The following is a 22817-nucleotide window of genomic DNA, read 5'->3' on the forward strand; positions in this document are numbered from 1 at the left end:
CCTGGGTCCCAGATTATGAAATCAAACTGTGTTCAGACTCTTTAGACTTAGAGATGAGGTTGTCCTTGAACTTTGGCTTCTCCCATGCTGGGTAGATAGGGTTTCGACATCTTTTGACAGTGGTAATTAAGCAGATGGCCCAGACTTTGGATTCCTCTCTTCTGAATCCTGTCCTGCTGGAGAGAAGGCAGGCTGTCCTGGAATGCACAAGGAATGGGCCTGGAGCCAGCCTACAATGGGCCTGGACTGCTGGGGGCTGCCCTTCTTGCACCTGTGGCTGCCTGGTAGGACAACAAGCAAAGTTGCTGTCACTTTGGAAATTAAAGACAGCTTTCAGGACAGCTGATGAGAACTCCAACATCCAGTTGCCCAGACAGGCAGTGATCTCCACCCATCCTGGTTTGGTGCTTCTGCATTACAACTCAGGCTTTTTTTCTGCTCCTTATTTTTTCTGCTCCTGTAGAAGGAAGAGTTTAATCTCTTCTGATCACCCCAGAATTAAAAAATAATAAACCAGATGATTGTATGTATGAAAATATGTCACTCGGGGTAAAGGATGATACAGATGTTACATGTTTATCATAGCAACAGTTACTGTGAATTGAACAGGTGTGTGGTATATTTAGAAGATGGCTCCTACTATGATAAGGAGGAAGCTAGATCCAAAAGCCCTTGAACCTCTAAAACCCAGCCTTGTGACAGAAAAGCACCGGCCCCCAATTGACAGGAGGTCAATTATGTATTGATATCAGCAATTGTTACTACTTTTATTACTGCCACTAAATGAAGATTTCCCCCAATATTTTCTTTGCTATTTCTTCTAGACTTTACTGAGGGTTCTCAAGTTCCTGAGCGGCCTCCAAAACCATTCCCTCGGAGAATCAATTCTGAACGGAAAGCAGGTAGCTGTCAGCAAAGTGGTGGTACTGCTGTGGCCTCCCCTGCTGTCACCCCATCACCACAGCTCTCCAGTGAGATTGAGAACCTCATGAGCCAGGGCTACTCCTATCAGGACATTCAGAAAGCTTTGGTCATTGCCCACAACAACATTGAAATGGCCAAAAACATCCTCCGGGAATTTGTTTCTATTTCATCCCCTGCTCATGTTGCCACCTAGCACATCCGTCTCTGCCATGGCTACGAGGATCCAAGAGCTGGGCTCTTGAGGAGCACCTAGAAGGGCAGAAGCTCTTTTGGGGGACTTCACTATGAGGCCCTGCCCTCTCTGTGGGTATCATACTGTGGTCCCAAGATTTCAAAGCAGTGGAATGAAAATGGAGCAGCTAATGTGTTTTATTATTGTATTGTTCTTGAAGGTGTCCTTCAGTCCCCACTTGGAGAGAGTGTAGATTTTTGGAAACAGTCCAGAAAGCAGTAGAATAAGTATTGTGCTATAAACCCTGATTGAGGACTTAAGACTTTCCTTGGTTAAGGATGTGTTCATGTCTGTCTGTCTGTCTGTCTGTGGTTGTATGTGTGTTAATCCCAAGTGGGGAATTAGCTCAAGAGGTTCAGAAAGGGATCTTTTAAAGACTTCCCTCTACTGTGGTATTCCACCCAACCCTAGTGTGTATTACAATTTCAGCACTCCTCTTTGGCTTAGATTGTCATGTGCATAGCTCAAATCTTATATTTTTTAGAATACCGTCCTGTCCTTTGTCCTATTGGCCCACCCTCAGTGTTCTGTCATTGGCAGTGGGCTTGCTGTGACCAGCCTTACTGAGGCCACACCCTAATAAGATGTTCCATATTATGTGTGATGGTGTTGGTTTGTTTGGTAGAGATAGGTAAGAGAGAAAGTACTGTTGCTGTGTCATTGTAGTCATGTTTGATACTAGCAGCTAACACTGGTCACTCCAAAGTGTTGTTTCTATAGGAACATTGAATTTGTTAAAATAAGATTTGAATTATCCTAATTATATAATGACTGATTTGAGATAGAGGCCTTCAAATACATTCCATGTCCTCCCCAGAAATTATTCTGTGGGAGTCCGTTGCCTTGATGCCAGGCATGTGGTCTGGTATAGGTCATGAGTGTTTCTTCTTAACGGGAAGAGATGAACATGTTTCCAGGATGACTTTCTGGCCTGAACACCATGAAGCTTTTAGGAAATTTCATTTATATGTTTTTAGATGCACAAAATAGACCATAAGGATTTATCTGTTCAGTTTTTCTTTCCAGTTAATCAGTTTTAGCTTATATGGGTATCTCTTTTTGAACATGAGCCAGATTAGATTTTCAGAAATGACTTTTTATTTGGCCTTTAAAGTATGGGCATAACACTGGGGGTAGCACAGCATTTTGCTGATTATTAGCACCTTTTCTATATTGGTGCTGCCCAGTGACTTGGTTTTCTCTTGTGCCTCAGGCTTGGGGAATGGAATGTAGTTTCTTCCCTTTCTTGCCTTTTTCTCTTCCCTTTAGGTTCCATGTATACTGTGTTTTTTTTTCATTGAAATAAATTACTCTAGTCAAAGACAGTATGGGAAAAGGCTGGTGGTTTGTGAAATTCCAAGTTTATGAAGAAGAATCAGAGTCCAGTTGGGAGACCCACTTGTCAGATCTGTAGCTGCTGCCCCATGGCCCCTGGAATTGAGTTTGTTCTCTGTCTGGAGTCTTTTACTGACTTTCCCAGCAGTGTGCACTCCTTCTCCTTGTCAGAAACAAAGCTGCTGTCTGAGAAATTACCTTCCTCAGGGTCTGATCCAGACAGAAATGACCCTCCTAAAGCAGCTTTCTTTCCAGTTGTGTCATCCTTGGAACTAAAACCCTTTCTAAGTCTTCTCATGGTATCCATCTACTCCATGCTCTTTGTGTTTTATCCTCTTGCCTCAAGCTATTTATATTCCCAAAGCAGACAGTACTGGGCCTTGTGATGACTTGCTATGGTTACCTAGTGTCATCTCCTGTCTCCTCTGCAGTGGAGAGGAAATAGCACAGCCCCCAGCGGGTGCAGGAGGTCCTGCACTGGGAAGGAGGGAGGTGGGCAAAGTGGCAGCAAATAAGAACAGTAGCCTAACATCCACTCCTAAAAGCTGGTAGCATTCAGTTTGCATTTTGTTTAAATATTGAAGGCCTAGCCAGAGTACTAGGAAAAGAAAAATGCCAGCAGTTTCCAGGGCTATTCAGATTATAATATTTTTCTCTATAGATATTAGCTGTAGTTTGAAGATCTGTCAAGAAAACAGCTCTTGGGCTTGAGATTTAGCCTGCCTGCCTTGTAAGCACAAGGACCCAAGTTGGATCCCCGGTAGCCCCCCCCAAAAAAGAAAAGAAAACAGCTCTGGCCACATCTCTTTTGCCTGTTCAGTGCATCCTCATCTTACATGAGATTATTGTCCATACTGGCCAGGCTGAGGGCTTTTTCCTTCCTCTCCTGAGCAGCTGTGTAGCTCTTCAGTCAGATCTGAAACTGACAGTCCAGGCCCCTGTGTTGAGCTTGTGCACACTAATGGGCTTGGATAGCGCTTTGTCAAGTGAATATCTGCAGATGTTCAGGGTTTTGGACCATTGAATTATGGCCATTTCTCTGACTGGTGCTCAGAGAACATACTAGGTCTGGGCTGGAAATTGCCAGGTAAGCCTTAGAAAGGTTGCCACACAACTCTTTTTTAGAGGATAGTCTCGAAATGAGGATTTCTTTTATTTTCATTTGACTGAGGCATCTATTCTTCATCTTCTGTTTGTATCCTGATTTTTTGGAGGGTGTAGGGGGTGGTACTGGGGATTGAGCACAGGGCCTTTGCATTGCTACATCCCTAGCTCTTTTTTAAATTTTGAGATAGGGTCTTACTAAGTGTATACTGGTTTGAACTTAGAATCAAGGAGGCCTCAGCCTCCTAGAATGCTCGGATGATGGGATTATAGGTGTGTGATGCTATGCTGGGCATATATTCCAATTTTTAATTCTTCAGCTCTGATCTGAATTTAAAATTGCCATTCATGAAGAGGCTTTATTTTCAGTTTTGTCATTTTTGGCAAGCCCAGTCCCCCACCCCCCACCCCCATTACAAATGGTTGATATGATCAAGAAAACCACTTTAATAGAAGATTCATTAGGCTGTTTTATTAACACAATCTTCTGTTTTCCCTGTATCTTTTGTGTGTTGCTTTGCACAACCTGCCTCATTGTTAGGTTGCTGTCCTGCAGCTGGCAGGACTGTACTTCGGAAGCTTCCTCTTCTATACTCCTGCTAAAGTCAAAGTCCTCAAAGTAGAAAAACCTGTGGGCTCTATAATATATACTTGCCCTTAGTTAAATGGTAGATTAGGCAGCTCATCATCTCAGCATTTATCTGTTAATAGTATTTAAATACAGTAGTGATCCCTAGCTGGGGTTAGCCCTTCTCTCTCACCAGCCCTGTCTCTTTCCCCAGCCCCACCCTACATAGTCTGCCATTCTTCCATTCTCTTCCTTTCTTACCAGCCTCATTACCAGGGCTCAAGATGTGGGACAGTACTGTTAATATCATTCAGCAGTTTTTTTGGATTTAAAAATTGAGGGTGGGGAATGATTGCTATTCTTCTTACTTAAAAATATTTATTTCCTGTGTAGGAAAGTAGAATGTGTTTTATGGTGGAAGCAGCAGACTTACAAATCAATTCTTTTTTTTTTTTTTGGTACTGGGGATCAAACTCAGGTCCTTGCACTTGCAAGGCAGGCAGTGTAACCACTGAGCTAAATCCCCAACCCTACAAGTCAGTTCTTACAACTCAACTTACTTGCAAACTAAGGACCAGCTACATATTTCCTTTAAGGTAGGTGCAATGAACAAAATCTAGTCTTTTCTGTTAAGTGACCAGCAGTGTATTAGTGCAGAATATTCTCCTACCTCACATCATGAAAGTCAAAAGGTTATTGACCTTCCCAAACTTCCTTCTTGCTTGTTGGTCTTTTAGACTATGAATGACCACTGTCTACTGAGTAATAATAGTATTCTGACTATTGGCCTAGCAATAGCAGTTTGATTGTTCTTCATTCAGCAGATGTTTGAGTGAGTACTGTGTGCCAGAATGTTGTCCTTCCCTGCTGCCACAGGGGATTGTATTTGGACTGTACAGTACTTTAATTTGACCATAAAAATAGTTCTTCCCAATAAGATTGTACAGTTTTTATTTATAGCATTTTTATATGACTTGCCTGTCCTTACAGAGCTATCTTGCTGAAAATTGGTCTAAGACTCTCTCATTAACCCCTGTTGTCTTCTACAGCTTTGATAATGTCTGAGAGATTCCTTGGCCTAAGTCTCGTGGACACCCACCTTTTTATGTATTTTGGTGGGATCTGATTAGTGGGTTGAGAGATATTTGTGCTCAGAGTTGCACAATTGGGCATTAAATGTTTAAGCAAAGCATCTGTCTGTAGTCCGCTTTTCAATCTAGTATCTGCCCACAGTTTCCTTTTTGGTACAGTGCCTTCCTTGATCTTTTTACTGAGCTGCTTGTATTCCTAACCCCATTAGGAAGTTTTTTTTTGTTTTGTTTTGTTTTGTTTTTAACCCTCTGAGACTTTTTGCCATTCTATACTATTTAGAATTTGTTTTCCTGCCCTTCAACCTTTGAAGCCAACTCTGCCTTAGATGGGCTGGAGGGGCTGGGAAGGGTTGGGCACTTGTCTTTTATGTCCTAATCTGTAGTCAGTTGTTTGGTTTTTGAGGGCTAGTCAGTATTATAAACTGGACTCCAGCAGTGGTGTCAGCCTTTCCTCCCCAAGTGGGGAGCTCAGAGTTTCCTGTCAACATGTCATCATTCTCCTAGACCTTAAAGCTGCGAAATTTGATTTGAGGTATTTTTAACTCTGCATAAAGCATTAATTACTGGTACTACTTTGATTTCAGTCTAGGCAACCCCCTACACACACACACACACACACACACACACACACACCCGACACAGTACTGGTTGTTGAACCCAGAGCCTTTGCACTGAACTACATCTCCAGTCCTTTGAATTTGAGACAGGGTCTTGCTAAGTTCACCAGGCTGGGCTTAAACTTGGAGTCCTCCTGCATCCGGCCCTCAGAGTGCTGGGATTACAGGCCTGCACCACTGTGCCCAGCTTTTAGCTCTTTCCTTGGGAATGCACAAAGTCATTTAATGCATGGAGGAGGGCTAATGGTGGAGCCAGATCAGGCTTGAGGTTGTTGTTTCGGGTTTTTTGACTGCAGAAAATTATTAGGGGTAGAACTACAGTACACAGAAGGGGCAGGAAGCAGGATTGGGCAGAGGACTGTAGACTATAATGCAAATCTAATACCATTTCCTTTTCTTTGGTTGAGACAGGGTCTTGCTATGTAGTCCAGGCTGGCCTTGAATTCATGAAGATCTTCCTGCTTCAGCCTCCCAGGTGCTGGGATTACAGGTGTGCATCACCATGCCCAGCTCTAGCACCATTTCTATGTTCACAATAACCACTGCCTCCTGACCATCACTAAGGGTCCTCTTCATGTTACAGTTACTGTTCTTTTTCTTTTCCTTTTCTCTGTCCTCAGTAGGAAATAAGCTGTGGTTCTTGGGCACTGCACCAGGCCTGGATCAGTCCTTAGAGGGCGCTCTCTGCCTGGTTCTCTTGGCACTGGATCTCTCATACCCCCTGGTGGACTCTTGGTTCTTAGAACTTTGAGTATCTTTTGCATAATACACAGTCTGGTATCTGTAGATGACCTTAACTTGCAGCTGCCTTTTCTGCATTTCTTGAATCATTTGCTTGTAGCTTCTTCAGTAGCCAGATTTATTTTTTCCTCAATCAAGATTTTATTTTTAACTCCCCTAATTAGGCATCCTTTAGAATACAAGAAATATTCAAGCTAAACAAAGGAGGGAGTCATTATAAGGGCACAGGGTCTTTCTTGGAACCCAGGATAGGAAGGAAGTACAGTTGATTTTTGCATGGTGCTGGGACTGTAAAACTTTGCATTTAATCTTTCCTCCTGCTTAATTTTCTGTTTGCATACATGACACCCACATAGGCACCCCAGCCCTCAAGTTCACACAACCTTCTGGCTCTGGGGATCATCACACACAGATTCCCATTTCCTCTTAGTTCATGTTTTTAGGAATGTGTACGCTCAGCTCACACATTGATCAGAGTCCCTCCCAAGGCCACTTAGCCTCTCAGGGAGGGAAGGGAAGTGTGGCAGACCAGGCGGCAGCAGCACAGTCCTTTAGCTGGGACTTGGGAGCCTCTAAGAGAAGAGGCTTATTGACTCCATAGACCCTCTAAGAGGACCTCAGCCTTAGGGAGTAAAGCTGCTGCTGTCCTGTATTTTTAGAATGGAAGGGCAGGCATGTCAGTGTGCCTGGGTCATCAAGGAAATCCTTAAGTCATTGTCATTGTCTGATTCCTTTTTTTTTTCCCCATGTGAATCTTGTCATCTAAGATTTCTCTCCTCCTTGAGGACCTTCAGGTCTGTTCCCAGCTAACATTTCTTAGTCTCCATTTAGCTTCAGGTTTTTAGCCTTCTTTCCTATCATTTAGAGAAGATCACAGATTCCACTATAGCCACTACCCTTGGGCTTCTGCACTCTCTCAGAAGCCTGTCTCCTGCAGCCCTCATCTACTCTTTTTACTAGTTCTTCTGGGCGAGAGCTCTGCAGTAGTGTGCTTAGTGTTATAAGAATGGGTAAGGGTTGGGGCAGTTGCCAGGATATGAACTGGGGGTCCAGTATAGAACAGAGCTTTTACTGCACATCTTTCCACTCCAGTCTCCTAATTAGCTGCGACTACAGGCCCATACCACCATGGCCGGCATTACTGCACATCTTTAGACAGGCTGCCTGTATCTTCCCTGTTCCCTTTAGTTTTGATCCTCTATCAGAGGTGGGTTTTTTCCTTCCTTCCCAGCTATGCTATTGCTTGCTTGGGTCTTTGGATCTTATTTATCCCATCCTAGGGCCTATCCTGATTTGTAAGGCATTTCATACTGCCTTTAACTTAACTTTTTTAAACTGCTAGTCATTTGATAAACACAGAAGTAACCTAAGAATCCAAAGATACACATCGAGGCACATAGGAAGGGCAAGGCATCAGACTTTCCATTTGATGGTCTAGTGTAGGCTCCTGAGTGAAGGAGCAGAGGGCCAGTAATGCCATTTGCCTTCACAGTGTCCCAGGAAATCTGGGCTGACTTTAGGGGGAATTGCCAGTATTCTTGGTTCCAGAAAGTAGTGCAAGAGTAAGAGATGGGGAAATACGGGCAAAGCTTTCCACATATGTACCAGGTCAGATAGAAAATGCTATGTGGTAGGGCCAGCTGTTGACTAACAAGAGTAGCAGCTGTTTGGAGATCTTGCTGCCCTTTCCCAAGTATAGTGCTTGAAAAAAATGTGGCTGACCACTCCCTGTGTTTGTACAGAGCTAAGGCCAAAAGCCAACCTCACATCTACTGACCTGGCAGCTGAAAAAAATCAGCAAAAGTTCTGATCACTTGATCCCATATTCCTGATTCAGTCCCAAAAAATGAATGTGGGGGTGGCCCGCCACATCACCTGGCCCATGCTTTCCTTCCAGCCAGGAATAAAGATGTGAGGCCACAGAGCTGCATGCAGCTCCTTGGGCCTTGCGCTGCTTCCCTGTGCAGGTCCTGAGGTGTGGGGTGTGCTGGGGTCCTCTGTGTCACTTTCTTCCTCTCTACCTACCTCTGACCCCATGGTAGGTGAGGGTACCTGTGCCTGTGGCTGTCCTGACTGAAGAGGCAGAGAATACTGAGGAGCCCATAGAGCACATGTCTTCTGTGGCCTCTTGCCTCCTCTGTGATGAGTGAGCCTGCATAGTGCCCGGGAGAGTGGGTGCCTCCTGACCTCCCCTGCTTGGCACTATTGGAGTGTCTTGGCCTTGAATGATAAGCCTAAGTTCCTGCTGAAACATGTGGTAGGGCCTGGCAGTCGCGAGGTACCTCCTACATCTGCTTTCTGGCTGTGGTGACTTGGCACTTTTAACCTTATATATCTTTTTTCCTTTATTCAAAACAAAACAATTTTTAGCACACTGGAAAAAAAAAAAAGCCAAATGTTTTGTGCCTTTCTAAGGCAGCACTGTTTCCCAGGCTGCATTTTAGGACTTAATATGGAAACACCAGAGTCTGAGCTCCTCTACCTTGAGTATCCTACTGTAGAGTCTTGAGGACGGGAAGGAGTCTTTCTGTGGAGAGAGAGGTGGCACACAGGTCCAGTGTGTCTGTGGTCCCTTTCCCCCACGAGGTTTTGCTGGAGAGAGCAGCATTGTACCCTGGGATCATCTGGTTGGTTCCATTCAGCAGCTTGATTATCAGATTGGATATTTTGTCCCCTGTAGGAGACAGAATGTCCCACAATTTCTAGGTATATTCTGGACCATTCCAAGTGCACCCCCCCCCCCCATCATGTTGATGACTGGTGCTGGAGAAGTGAAGGGTGTGGTCTGTGGAGAAGGGGAGGTGGGTCCATTTCCCTCTTTCTTTTTGCTGGATCCTGAGCCAGCACAGACCTGACTTTCAGACTTGCTCTCCTTTCATCTGAAGGCTTCAAACCTTTAAAGCATTAAGCAGCCAGTGCCCTCTACAGTGTCTCATTTTCCCCAGGTAGGGGCAGCAAGGAACACACCAGAAGCCTATAGGTATTGTGACTGTAATAGGTTTCAGGGAAAAAAAATGTTTTCTATACAGTGACATTTTACCTTATCTCTTACCCTTCCCTCAGTTCTTTCCTGCTTTTAACTAATAATTGGGAGATAGAAACAATTTTTATTATGGTCCTCCTTGTTCAAGATTTTGAAATTCTTGGCCTAGGTGGGGCTGAGGAGAACTTGATGTTTTCTCCAGTATGAAGAATCCCAATTTGTATATCAGTGTTAAGAAGAAAACAAAACACTTAGACGAGATTTTTCATGGACTATTTTAAAAAATGTCATTAATATAAAAAATTTATATTAGTATTTAATCATTCTCACCTGTAAAGAATAAGAAAAACAGAAGGTAAATATTCTTACAGAGAATAGCAGAGCTTTAAGATTCATTTTCAAGTCCATTTTGTTTTGCCAGTGTATTAATGTTAGAGGTCTGTTATACTAATGTTATTTATTAATTTTTTCATTTCCATATACAGTTAACTAAAGAGCTTTTTCAAGCACTCATGTCTGTAAAAAAAATATTTTTAAATAAAGTTTCTTTTATCGTAGCTTACTTGAATTTTTGCTCATTCCGGGCTGGGAGGTGCTAAATGGGGCAGCTCTGGAGCAGTTGCCAGGGCAGGTACTACTGACATGAGGCAAGTCTCAGTGACAAAACACATATGAAGTGACACAGCCCCAGCCAGCAGCCTGCCAGGCCCAGTGTGCAGCTGACTTCAGTGCATTCTGCATTCCTTTTGGTGCAGCTGCTGGTCAGAGTCTCCCCAGGCACCTTTGTACCGGTGATGATAGGAAGCAGTGTGAGATTCCTGGCACAATTAAGCTTTATTTTTCTTATATATATATATATAAAAGGAAACCATTTGCAAATTTACACACAAAACCATATACATATATATACACATACACATATGTGTAGGCACACATAGACATGTCCCGAAGCTCTGGCCAGACCCTCATTTTTCATCCCTAAGTACCACTCTCCCTTTTGGGTCTTTCTAGGGTCTGGGCCTGGTAGCTCAGTGTATAGATTTGGTATGATACAGCTATAGTCCTTAACACCATGAAGGACATTGGACTTCATCTTTGTCCCCAGCTCCCACCTTTCTGTCTCATATGGCCACTCTGAAAGGGTGCTGGGACCCATAAGAATACAGGGACCCTGGGCTCAGTAGCTCCCTGTGGAAACTGCCCAGCTTCCTCACTGCAGGGAAAGATCTTTGAAGGAATGACACCAGTATGTGGCTTCTGCCCAAGGGAAAAAAATGTCACAAAAGCAGCTCCAAAGAGGTGTGCAGGAAGACATCAGGCCTCTGCAGCTGATTCTGGATATGGCTGGGTATTGTCCAGAGCCAGAGTGACACTGTGACAGCAAACAGATGTCTGCATGCTCACATTAGGGGTACAACTGAGATACTGAAGCCTGAGGGGCGGGAAACCAGCACAGAGGGGCCACTCTGCTCCACTGCTGATAGAAGTATCTACAGCCATACCGTTGTAAGGAGAAAACACTTTCTGTGAGAAACTCTCCTCCCTACCCTTGGAGACTGAAGCCCCTTCTTGACAAGAGCATCACTTTAGTGGCCCATTCCCTGAAAGGGGGCCTCCAGGGCTGAGTGAGGTCCTCGTCAGGATGCATCTGGTCCTAGCCTCTGGGCCTCTGGAACTGGTCTTCGGGTGAGGTGGAGCAGGGATCTTCTCTGTAGTCCCTCTGGAGGCTTTGGCTGGGAAGCAGAGTGAGCAAGAAGCCGGAAACATTCCAGGCAGGGTGGGAGCTGAGTGGGATTTGGGCTAATGCTTCAGATCGATGTATTTCTCGCCCTAAAAATGGATAGAGAATAGTAAGGGGAATGTAGGTTCAAGGTGTGAGCACTAAGAGGATGGACTGAAGCGGAAGCTGATGGACTCTGCAGCAGCCCGGAGGGAAGAAGCAGGGATAGTTGTGGAGGCCAGAGAAGGACAGGCGGCCCCCAACTCTGCCTCAGTGCTGGGGAAATGGAAGTCACACTTCAGACTTCCAGGCCATAGCCACAGGCTTGTTTAGAAAAAGATGATAACAGGACAGGGGCTTTGCTTTGTTTTCCTCTGGGATCCCTCTGCCCCTTGTCCTGCCTGTCATCTATGAGTAGTGTTAAAAAGACAAGAAGGGCCTGCTCCCTTTCTCCAAGAAGGAGAAAGGCAGAAAGAGTTAGTGTTCAGGGAATGAGCACCATTCGCCCCTGTTGCGCCCACTCCCTGAAGATACATCAGGCACTGGCCACAGGAACTGCCTCCTACCTGGTCTCCTGGAGCCCTCTTGTCACCGATGCTGCCCTGTAGGAGGCCCATCTCTTCTGGGAGATTATCTGACTTAACTTCAACTACACATTCACTCTTACGAGACGCGGGCATCGTGCTGGGAGGAGGGAGGCAAGAGGTTGGCAACTGGGGGAAGGGAAAGAGAGGGCCCACTGGGAAGGGGGCTGCATGGATGACACTCTTTGGTTCTCTGGGGCCAGCTCAGGAAGGAAGCAGATAATTTTGGGAGATAGTGTGATTGATGGCAGCTGGGTAGCAGGCATGAAACAGGAATTGCTCCAACCCAGGGTCCCTCTGCTGCTCTTGGGTGAGGGGCACTGGGGCAGACCGGGGACTGTCCCTGAGGAGACAGCAAGCTGGGCAGCAGGAAATGACAGCGGGTGGCAGGGACTTGGCCCCGTGCTTACATCTCTTGTTTGCCTGACCGCCCACAGGGCAGTTTGCCCTTCTTGTAGAGGAAATAGAGGACAGCGCCCAGCACAGCCAGAACCAGGATGCACACAATCACAGCTACAATGACCACGCCCTTGCTCTCCTGCTCCGGCAGCTTTCTCTCTGTGGCACAAAGACGCTTAGAGTCACTGCCTGCCCCAGGTGCCACATTGCCATCACAGCCCCGCCCAGCCCAGGATGACAGGAGATGAGCCGCTACTCACCTCCTCAGTTGAGGGAGCCGGGGCAGAAAGGGTGCCCAGACTGATCCTGTTCTCTTGCCAGGCCCTGCTTACCTGTGGAGGTGCTGTTGGCTCTGGCATGAGGACTGACTGTGGAGGTGCTGGGGCCAGCGGGTGTGCTGGAGTCTGGTGTGAGGGTGGTTAAACCGACTGGGAGGCAGAGGGGAGTTAGGAGAAGCACACGTTAATGCCCGCGCCTGGGCATTCCCTGCCATCCTCTGCAGGGAAGTGGCCCTTACCTTGATTCAGGAAGATGGTGGTGATGTTTCTGCCCAGGGAGTTGGAGGCTGTGCATTGTACGCTTGTCTCCAGCAGCTCTGGGGTCACAAGGACATTCACGGTGCTTAGTACCCTCTGTGGGTCTTGCTCTTGTTCACTTGCCTATGAGCAAGGAGAGAGCTCAGGAGGGCCGGAGCAGGCAGGATCTCCAGCATCCACGGAATAAAGCCTGGGCAGTGGTTAATTACAGCCAGGCCTGCTCACCGTGCCGTTGACATTCCAGGAGATAGAGGGCCGAGGGTACCCTGATGCCTCACATGACAGATTCTGCATTGTGTCCTCTTTCACCCACATTTTCCTCTCCTTAAATGCCATCCACGGGGGGCCTTGGGAAGGAAGGTCAGGAAGAGTGAGGGAGCACACTTGCTTAGCCAGCCTCCTCCTCCCCCAGGAGCTCCCAGGGCAGTGGGTGGCTTTTTGGCCTCAAAGAGCTCAAAACCACCCAACTTGGGATGACTTGGTCTCCATCCCAAGGGCCTCACCAAAAATGGCCACGTTGACCAGCTGTGTGTGGTTCAGGCCAGGTACACTGGGCACAGATGCCACGCAGCGGTAGCCACCCCCTGCCTCCCGTTTCAGGCTGAGTAACTGAAGCGTAGGCCCCTCTTCCAGCACCTGGCCTGTCTAGGGGGAGAGGCAGGTCAGAGGGCCTGGGAAGCAGTAAGCTGTTGTCACCCACAGTCACAGACTCGCCTGGGTACCTTTTCTCTCAGCCACTGGAATGCAAGGGCCTGGTTACTCTCCGCCTCACAGGTCAGTGTGAGGCTGCCACCTTCCTGGCCCTCAGGGGCTGCAGGGCTCACTCGAACATCGGACACATCTGGAGGCACAGCAGTAATGTCAGCCTGGGCAGGTCAGGGCCTGTTCTGTCTTGACCCAGCTAGGTCCCCCTGTCCTGGGCCCCCAGCCCCTCACAGTTCACCAGAAGCTTCTCGGTGTCACTTGACAGTGATGTTATGTCTTCCAAGTCCAGGCCCTGACACTGGTAGACCCCACTGTGCTGCTTCTGGGCAGGCTCCAAGACCAGGATGCCATTGTCAGGGGTTTCCTGTTCCTCCATCTCCCCGGTCCTTGGGTTCTGGGAGGGGATGGAGGGGTGAGTAGAGTGCCCCAGCCACTCCCCTGCATCCCTGCCTGTGCCACTGCGCCCAACCTGGAGGCCTCCACACCTTCTTGTTGATGGTGAAGTGGGGCGCAGGGTTGCCGTCAGACAGACACCTGATTTCCACTCGGTCCCCTTCCTTCAGCATTCCCACAGGCTCCACTTCCAACCACAACTTTTCTGCGGGGTCTGCACAAACAAAGGAAAGTGTTCTCAGCCCAGGAAGTAGCCTGAGACTGGATGGGCAGGGTCTGACGGGAGTTTCCACCAGGTCTACCCCAGCGAGCAGAGGGCTGGGTAGTACTCACAGAAAACAGGGACAGTGACCTCCCTAGATTCCTTCATGTGGTTCCCACTGGGCAGCCGGTAGTTAAGCTCACAGTAAAACTGGGCATCCTTGTCTTCCTTAGCTAGCTGTGCCTTCAGGATGCTCTTCAAGGTGTATAAGCCACTTGACTCCACAATCTGTGATGACTGAATGTGGATGCCTGGGCAGAGAGGGAAGGAGCAAGGCTCAGCCTCAGCCCTACCCTGTTGTCTCCTGGAAGGCAGGCTGGCAGGGGGCTATCTCAGGATCCCTGTCTTGTAGACAGGTGTGATGTGCACACCTGTAATCCCAGCACTCTGGGAGGCTGAGACAGGAAGACTGCATGTTAGAGCCCAGCCTGGGCAACTTATCGACTCAGTAAAACCCTGTCTCCAAAATAAAAATGAAAAAGAGCCGGGGATGTAGCTCAGTGTGAAGATCCTGGGTTCAATCCCTAGTACCATGAAAAAAAAAAAGGAAGGACCCCTGTCCTGCAGAGGACCAAGGTCAAATGCAAGGAGGTAACTCTTGAAGTCAGCACTTTTGCTGCATGGTATCTACCCTAGACAAACACAGGCACACAGTGCATACTAGGGTGTGGGCCAGAAGGGCTGCAGTGATGAAGAAAATAAGGGGCTGAGGGTGTGGCTCGGGGCAGAGCATATTCTTTACATGTGCAAGGGCCTGGGTTTGATCTCACACCATCCCCCCCACAAAATAGCCAAGGAGAGTAGAAAAATGAGAAGCACTTGACTTGCACTAGCAGGAAAATGGTTAACTAAACAACATCATAATATAGACAGTCTGCAAAACTGAGCAGTAGGCGAAGCAAGCAGATACATCTTTATAGACATCAGGAAAGATGACACAAAATGAACTGTACAGCAGTGTACACAATAAATTACCACTGAGGTCAGGGTTTCTCCACCTCAGCATATTGGTGTTCTGGGCCAGAATTAATTCTTTGCGGTGGGGCTGACCTGTGCAGTGCAGGGTGTTTAGCAGCATCCCCGCCCTTTACCCACTGGTGCCAGTAGCACCCACTGGACTTGTGATAACCAAAACACCACAGACACTGCCAAGTATCCTGGGGTCAGGGGGCAGTGCAAAATCACCTCTGGTTAAGGACCACTGATCTATGCTTCTAGAAATATTTGTATGACACTTAAAAGGCTGAGATAGGAAGGTGATGAGTTTGAGGCCACCTTGGGGTATATAGCAAGTTCAAGGCTGGCCTGGACTACAAAGCAAGATCCTGTCTCAAACCACACACACACACACACACACACACACACACACACACACACACAGAGGTGCCTTGAAGTAGAATATAAGTGGAAAAGTGATGTTTGACATTACAATGCTAATCCTTAAGCACAGAGTCCAAGATAACTCAGTTTTAATTATCTTCTACACTTCTTCTGCAATAATTATAACGTGTTTTTACTAATAGAAATATGTGTTTGGATGCACTCTTTAAAATTTCCTTCATCAGGGCTGGGGATTTAGCTCAGTGGTTTAATTGCCTGCTGCACAAGCATAAGGACCCAAGTTCAATCCCCGGTAACAAAAAAAAAAAAAAAACATTTCCTTCATCTAGTTTTTATTCCTTTTTCTTTGATTTTAAGAAATAAAAAATATAGAAAAGTACTAAGAATAATGTCAGACATGTACCAGCATCCATACATGTACAATTTAAATGATTTCATGTATGTTCTTTAATTTCATAAAGTAATAAAATGGATTATGCACTAAACACACACACACAGCTGGGCATGATAACTCATTTGTAATCCCAGGACAGTGGGAGACTGAGGCAGCCTGGGTTACTTGGTGATTTAGTGAGATTCTATGTGAAAGTCAAAAAGGGAATGGGATGTAGCTCAGCATGAGGGCTGTGGGTTCAAGCCCCAGTACTGAAAAAAAATTAATTTGTATTTGTGAGTAAATAAACAGAAATAGGCCTGAAAGAACCCACTAACTAATAACAGCAGAGGTTACTTCTGGGAAAGGGCAGGAAGGGACTCCTAGCTTTTCTACAGAGTTTTAATTCTGATGAGAACATTAGCAGTCATCACTTACACAATTTCTTTTTAAAGTAAAAGCTAAAAGGAAAGGCAAAGTGGTCCCTGTGTGGCACCACAAGCAGAAAAGACCACTCACGGTTCTTCTCCTCCTTCAGGGGCCGCCTGTTCTTGTACCAGATGACCTGAGGGAAGGGGTAACCGTTCCTCCCCACACAGGTGGCGATCTGAGAAGGACGAGGTGTGAGTATCCTGACTCTGATGTCCCCCCCAAGTCCCACCTGCCCCCCCCAAGCCCCACCTTAGCCCTGCTCACCACCCACTCCCCAGCAGAGCTCACCTCCTCCAGCTCATGGTTGTTCACAGAGATGCCATTGGTACTGATATGTATGGTTGGCTCCTCTGGAGCTTCTACAAGGGAAAGGAAATGAGCAGCAGCCATGAGACCCCATTTCCATGACCCACACCGCTCCAATGGCAGGAAGGGGGCAGGGGCACTCACTGTAGACACGGAGCTGGATGCGGTGCTCCTGGGCCCGAGGGCGCTTGCTCTGGCACAGAAAGACTCGATCATCATGAGGGATGACTTGAGTCAGGACCAGGGAGGCCCCAGGGCCCTGGAGGCTGAGGCGGTCATGGTACTGACCAGGTTCACTCTGGCCCTGGCCCTGGCGCACACGGAAGATGAGTGTCTGCTTTTCCTTGTGGATCTGGGGGGAGGGGCAGAGAGTTGAGGGTGCTGGGGGTACCTGGGGGCAGAGCCTCGCACCTCCGCCCCTCCCAGGGGAGCCTTGGCACTCACAACAAACCAGTCCACATGGCTGAGGTTGCTTGAGGAGTCCAAGGGGCACCTCAGAAGGGCTGTGCTGCCCACTTCCACCTCCACCAGTTCGGGTGTGGGCTGCTCTGCCTCTCCAGGCACACCTGGGGTGAAAGAGGGGGCAACCCAGCAGCTGTGTCAGCTCCAACTGCTCTTCATCCCCTCCCCTCACACGACTCACTGCAGCTGTTCAGCCAGCCACTGGGAAGGTCTGGAGAAGGCCTTTCCCTGTCCCAACACCCAACCTCACCGTCCACCCTCTCCAGTGCAGGAGATCCCTGGTCCTTGGGGCAGAGACTGAGCCCTGGGTACCTCTAGCAGAGGCTGGCAGAAGTGCAGAGAGGGACAACTCAGGATCAGGGCCAAGAGGAAGGCCCCTTTCCTCCAGAGCCCCCTCCCCTCCTCTCTGAGTGAGCTCAGAGTGTGAGAATGCAAGGCATGTGCCAGGCTGGGCACACAGGCCCCTTTGTGTCCCACCCCCAGGAGAAGACGTCACTACTCTACCCTCTGCCCTCAAAGTCCCCTAGAAGTCCCCCAGAAGACCCAGTGGTAATTGTGGCCAGAAGCATTGAGAGTTCATACTCTCAATGAACATTCGAACATTGGGAGTCTGGTATATGGAGGGGTCCGAATCTCCCCCAGGGGTCACGGCCACAGCCAGGCAGTGGGCAGGAGTGACGTCAGTGGCGCTAGCATGCTGCCGGCTCTGTGAGGAGGTGATGTCACTGACCACCATCTGCCTAGACCCTGGGATGCCTGGGTTGTTGCCCTGGGCTGGCAGGAAGGGCAGGTGGAGTGGTCTTCAACCCAGAGCAGAGGCCTCCAATCCCTGACTCTGTTTCCCCAGACCCAGGTCAGCAGGGCATGATGGAGCTGGACCTGCTACAGCGTGGCACCCGATTTAGCCCTTTCCCCAGAAAAAAGGTCAGCCCTGGAGGCAGGAGGCTGGAGTGCCCCAGGGACATGGTTGGCAGGGCCTGAGCACTGGAAGCAGGTCATTCCTAGCCTTCCTCTCCCCAGCCAGACAGCTCCTGGGACTGGGGTATGGAGCTAGGAGGAATGCGCCACGCTGCCACGAGCCCTACAAGGGCAGCAGGGAACTGGAGCTACTAGGCGGTTCCAGAGAAAAAGCTCCGAGGTGCCCTGGAGCTCTTTCACCTGACCGTGGTCCCCGAAATAAGTTTGCTGGCGCTTCCACTCTAGAAAGCCTCCATCTCTTGTCTCTGCCACCTGTGATCCTGTCACACACACCTCCCAACCTCATGAGGCGCCAGGAGACCCTCACACCCTGCAGCCGCTGCCAACGCCCAACCGGGCGGGAGCGCCGTCCCTCAGCCTCCCGCTCACCTCCACCCTGGCGCGCGGCCCAGGCGGGGGGGAGGGGGCGGCGCACCCCTCGAGCTAGAGAAGCTGCCTTTTCCAGCAACAGGCGGGCGCGGGATCCGGCCCCGGGGATGCGCTCTAGCTGCGTCTCCCGCTCCGGCTGCAACTGCGGGTCCGCAGGGTGAGCACCTGCGGGGAAGACTCCCCCGATGCCGCCCCGAGAGGCTCGGCTCCACTTCTTCCCGCTAGTGGTCGCAGCCTCCTCCCCGCCTCCCAGGTCCTGCTCCCAGGATACTCTAGGATCCCGGCTGCAAACTGGCTGCAAGAGTTGCACGCGCGCAAGGCGCCCGAGACCAGAGACCCGGTAGGGCGAGCGCCCTCCCCAGCCCCGCCGTGCTGCCGGCGCTGCTCCCCGCATACTTGGCTGAAGACCCCGGCCCCGCTGCTGCAGGGTGCGGGCCTCCGAGAATTCACTTACCCGTGGCGCGGCGATAGCAACAGCACAAGGCGAGCAAGAACGCGCAGGCGATCCTGGGGAGACCCATACTTCTCGGCCAGAGGGCGAGAGCCAAGTGAGCAGCTCGCGGCTGTCGGGGGCTGACGTCAGGGGTGGCGGGGGAGGGGGCCCAGTGCCGTCCGCCCCGCCCCGCGCAGCCCCCTGCCCCCGCCCCGTGTGCCGCAGCCCTAAGGGGCGGGCCCGGCTCTGCCCGGAGCTGCTCCGGAGAATTCGGCCCGAGTACGCCCCAGCTGCCCTTGTAGCCCTCGGCTTGGGAAGGCAGAGGGGGCCGTGACAGGTGTCCTGAGGCCGGGATGACTGGCCAAGGCAGTAGCTACAAGCTGGCCCGGATACCCAGCGTCGTCGCAACCACCCCACTCAGCCCCGCCAGCCCGTGTCACCTTGGGGAACCTCCTGGCTGAGGAGTAACGACTAGTCCTCGATGTCCCCGGTGGGGGCTTCCCATTCAGGCTCCTCTGCCCTACCACAGAGCAATCGGGGCGGGCCTTGGTCGCCTCCCAAACTGATTGCTCCACTGCGGCTGCAGCCGACCTGGCACTGCCCCCAGCCTCCTCGCAGACCTGGCAGCTCTCAGAAGGAACGTACGCCAGGTCCCACAGACCCAGAGGTACCTGCAGGGGGAGTGGAGATGGTGCCGTCTGGGTTGTCGTTCTCAGCCAAGCCAAACAAGTCTGGCTTGGCCTAGAGAAGGGAGGGAGAGGGCAGGGTCCACAGGCCCAGGGTATTCACATTTGTCCAAGCCCAAGCGTAAGAATTCTGTTCTTGCCCTTTTCACTCCTTGAGCCTGGCCTCGGACTCAATTTCCTCTCACCTGAATGAAGGAAAAAGAAGAGAGAGTTCATGGATGCAGGGTTCCAGCTTGACCCCCAGAAGATCCTTGCTCACCCTGATGCACAAAGGGACTCTGCAGCATTATTGTCCCCCAGCTCCTTGGGGGCCCCACTGGCTGGGACTCAGCAGGTGGAATAGGGCTCCGTGGAGGAGGAGTCAGATCTGGCTGCCACTGCCAGGCATCTGTGCCTGAGCTGCTTTGCCACAGGGGAAGGTGTAAGGAACCTTCCCCAAATGTCCAACCTCTCCCTGGGTCTTCTGGCCTCTTGATGCAACAGAAGAGGGTGGCTCTTGCCTCACAGAGACCCCAGTACCCTGGCTTTGTGAAAGGGCCCCTGTCTGGTAGAACTCCTCCCCCAAGGAGGGTTGGATAGGGCCTGGGTTTGGGGTGGAGGTCTGTTACCCTGTGGGCAGCCATCCTGTGGGCTGGGGGAGGGGCAAGGTAAGGCAACAGAGGCTGAGATAGCTGGGTGACTTGAGAGAATGCTCTGATGATGCAGAGATGACTGGCAAACCACATCAGCCTTGTCTTTCAGCCTTCTGACCCCTCCTCCTTGTCCATTAGTCTCTAGCCAGAGGCCAGGCTGGCCAGGCCAAGGCCCTGGAGCCTGAGGGGAGAGAGCAAGAGGAGGATCCTGGCTCCCTGCCCCGCCAGGGTAGATGTATGGCTCTGGCTCAGGGCCCGGAGTAGACTGGAATGGATGAACGTGTTTGTCTGCAGGGCAGGAGCACGAATGGCTGAAGGATGCTATTTGCCCTGGCAGGCCAGGAGCTGGGCATGGAGCAGCTCCTCAGCCCCACCCGCTCCTTTTCACTTAACACCATTAACTAATCATTTTCTTCTCCGGTGGCCTGAAAACAAAGTCAGCTAACCACCAAGGACAGTCAGTTCTGAATTCTCTACCCTTAGGAGAGTAAAGCCAGGTGGGGGTTGGAGGAGCCTCTACGGTGAAAAGGAAATAAGATTAGAGGCCAGGATGACAGCCCCTGGCCTGCTTGGTCCTAGCAAACAAGCACAGAGACTGTCCTTTAAGACAGCCAGTAGCCTAGAGCCAGGATACAGTGGGTAGGCAAGGTCAGGAGACAAAGATTAGGGATGGTTTCCTAAGGAGAGCACTTTGGGATTCCAAACCAAGCAGGGTTTGGACCCTGGAGAGGATTCAGGGGGGTCCAGAAAAGGGAAGGACAGGAGTAAAGGCAGGAGAACAGGTCAGGAGGTAGTGGAAATGGTCCTCAGCTTCCCTAAGACACCAGAGGATCAAGCTCCAGGGACAACAGCAGGAAAGAGACAGTGGCAGCAGTGGAACTCCCAGCAAGCAGGGACTGAGACTCAGCAACAGGGAGATGGAGATGATGGGCAGAGATGGCACCTGGCAGAGACTCAAGCACCTGGCCTGGGTAGGAGCAGCCTAGCCCAGATGTAGGCCAAGGCCGGAAGACAGGCCTCTGGGGGCAGAGTCCTAATCCTCTGCCTCATTTCCCTCCAGAGTTGGGGGGGGAAACTGCTGCTTTCCCCCACCCACGTGGGAGACCTGGGCTGCTAGAGAAAAGTCCCTTCTTTTTGGAATGCCTTGTGTGTCTCTCTGGCAGGTCTGATCACAGGAGGAGAAACTGAGGCTGGTTGTGGTCCTGGTCTGGCCCCTGGGTGGGTAGGGCTCTCCACCAGCATAAGTGGGCAAAAGGAGAGTCGACAGTAAAAGGATAATGACAGGGAAGGATGGAACCCAGGAGTTTCCCTCAGCTCTTAGAGAGCACCTTCTGGCGAAGGGGCCATACCAGGAGGATGTAAGAAGGGCGGGCTGGGCCAAGGAAGAGGAAGGAAGCTGAGAAAGATGTGTTTGCAGCTGCAGAGAGAAGACGATGGGGTGGGGTGAGGTGGGGGTGGCCCAGCAACCTTGGCAACTATGGAGTCTGGGGAACCCCCTAGCCTGACCAGAAAATAGAATCCAGCCTGGGTCTCTTTGGAAGGGAAGTCAAGAGACTTTTCCAGAGTGGGGGTCTGATGGTAAGGAGATTGTGCTGAGTGAAAAACAGGGTGGGAGGAGGGTTGGGGGCAGTTGCTGCTGAGAACATCCTAGGGCCAGGAAACAGGATACTGGAGGGCTGGGTGGAAGATGAGGGGGAAGAGATTGAATGAGGGGAAGCAGCCCTGCTCTTGGCTCCCGACACAGTCTAATCCATGTCCTTGCACCTGACCCAGGGCAGAAGGAAGGAGGTGCAGTCAGGATGGAGGTGTGCCCCGGCAACACCATGGGAGAGGTGGAGGGCGGGTTGGGGGGATGGGATATTTTTAAACTTGGGAAAACCGACAGTGAGTTCATCCCCACCCTGGAGGCTGCAAAGGCCCCATTGTGCAGGGGTCTGGAGAAGGGGGAGCGGGGAGTGGTGGCACAAAGGCCAGGCTTATGCTAGAACAGGCAGGGGTAGCACAGGCTGGGGGAGGGGCGGCGGCGGCCCAGCTGGCCTAGTGAACTCCAGGTCGGGCTAGGCTGGGCTTGTTGGGCTGACGCTGGGGGTGGGGTTCCACCTTCACAAAGCCCCCTGTAGGGGAGCTGGGGTCTCTGGCATCCGGTGGCTCGTCCTAGGGAGGGGGCTGATGGTGGGATTCCCTCTGCTTGGCTTTCCCAGGAACCGCAGGGTCTGTTCCCAGGCTCCCAGCATTCCGGGGACTCCCCTGGGAGCTGCTGGCCTCTCCTCTCGGCCCCTTCCCTGCCAGAGAGTCGGGGGAAGGGGGTGCCGGAGAAAGAGGATGTGGGTGCATGGGGACTCTTCCTGGGGACTAGGGACACCACGAGAGGGCGGCAGCTGTGACTGAAAGGGTCACAGCCCTCCCATCTTAGCCCCCAGCCGCAGGTCTGGCCCACTTGTCCCCGTGACCCGAGGGGTCAGGCAGCCCACCTGCCTGACCTCCGCGCTCCACGCCCAGTGCCTGCACCGGGCTTCGGCAGTGGCGCTTCCCGCCGGCTCCCGGCTCCCGGCTCCTCTGGGAGCCCCGAGCCCTTCTCCGCGAGTCCGGCCGGGCTGAGGCCGGGGGAGGC

The 22817-nt window shown here is 50.6% G+C and overlaps 2 protein-coding genes across 6 annotated transcripts in view; one reads left to right on the forward strand and one right to left on the reverse strand.

The window, feature by feature from the left end:
* Positions 1-13182, forward strand: part of Cbl (Cbl proto-oncogene) — a 97100-nt gene extending 83918 nt beyond the window's left edge. For 3 of the 4 annotated variants that reach the window (XM_087212532.1, XM_004856793.3, XM_087212533.1), the window contains one exon: positions 825-13182. In XM_087212532.1, the coding sequence (XP_087068658.1) occupies positions 825-1117 (293 nt within the window). In that variant the 3' untranslated portion in view covers positions 1118-13182. The remainder of the gene's footprint in view (positions 1-824) is intronic. The other variant, XM_021237656.2, reaches the window with a different exon arrangement.
* Mcam (melanoma cell adhesion molecule) lies at positions 10411-22794 on the reverse strand. 2 transcript variants are annotated; one of them, XM_004856796.4, is made up of 19 exons: positions 22678-22794; positions 19678-19759; positions 19329-19559; positions 18910-19018; positions 17091-17212; positions 16791-16998; positions 16629-16699; positions 16428-16515; positions 14266-14445; positions 14025-14146; positions 13771-13933; positions 13557-13675; positions 13338-13479; positions 13060-13181; positions 12816-12957; positions 12631-12726; positions 12310-12457; positions 11882-11999; positions 10411-11425 (listed from the first exon to the last, which is right to left on the reverse strand). In XM_004856796.4, the coding sequence occupies exons 4-19, from the start codon at positions 18974-18976 to the stop codon at positions 11396-11398; spliced, it is 1938 nt and encodes a 645-aa protein (XP_004856853.1). In that variant the 5' UTR covers positions 18977-19018; positions 19329-19559; positions 19678-19759; positions 22678-22794; the 3' UTR covers positions 10411-11395. The 2 variants fall into 2 exon arrangements, with proteins under 2 accessions (XP_004856853.1, XP_087068660.1); XM_087212534.1 differs by lacking the exons at positions 18910-19018; positions 19329-19559; positions 19678-19759; positions 22678-22794 and adding an exon at positions 18456-18864.
* Positions 22795-22817: the final 23 nt, after the last annotated feature.

Source organism: Heterocephalus glaber, unplaced genomic scaffold (genome assembly GCF_053883595.1).
Source record: "Heterocephalus glaber isolate CG9 unplaced genomic scaffold, H.glaber_assembly_v1.0 deba00001429, whole genome shotgun sequence".
In the NCBI taxonomy this organism is placed as follows: Eukaryota; Metazoa; Chordata; class Mammalia; order Rodentia; family Bathyergidae; genus Heterocephalus; species Heterocephalus glaber.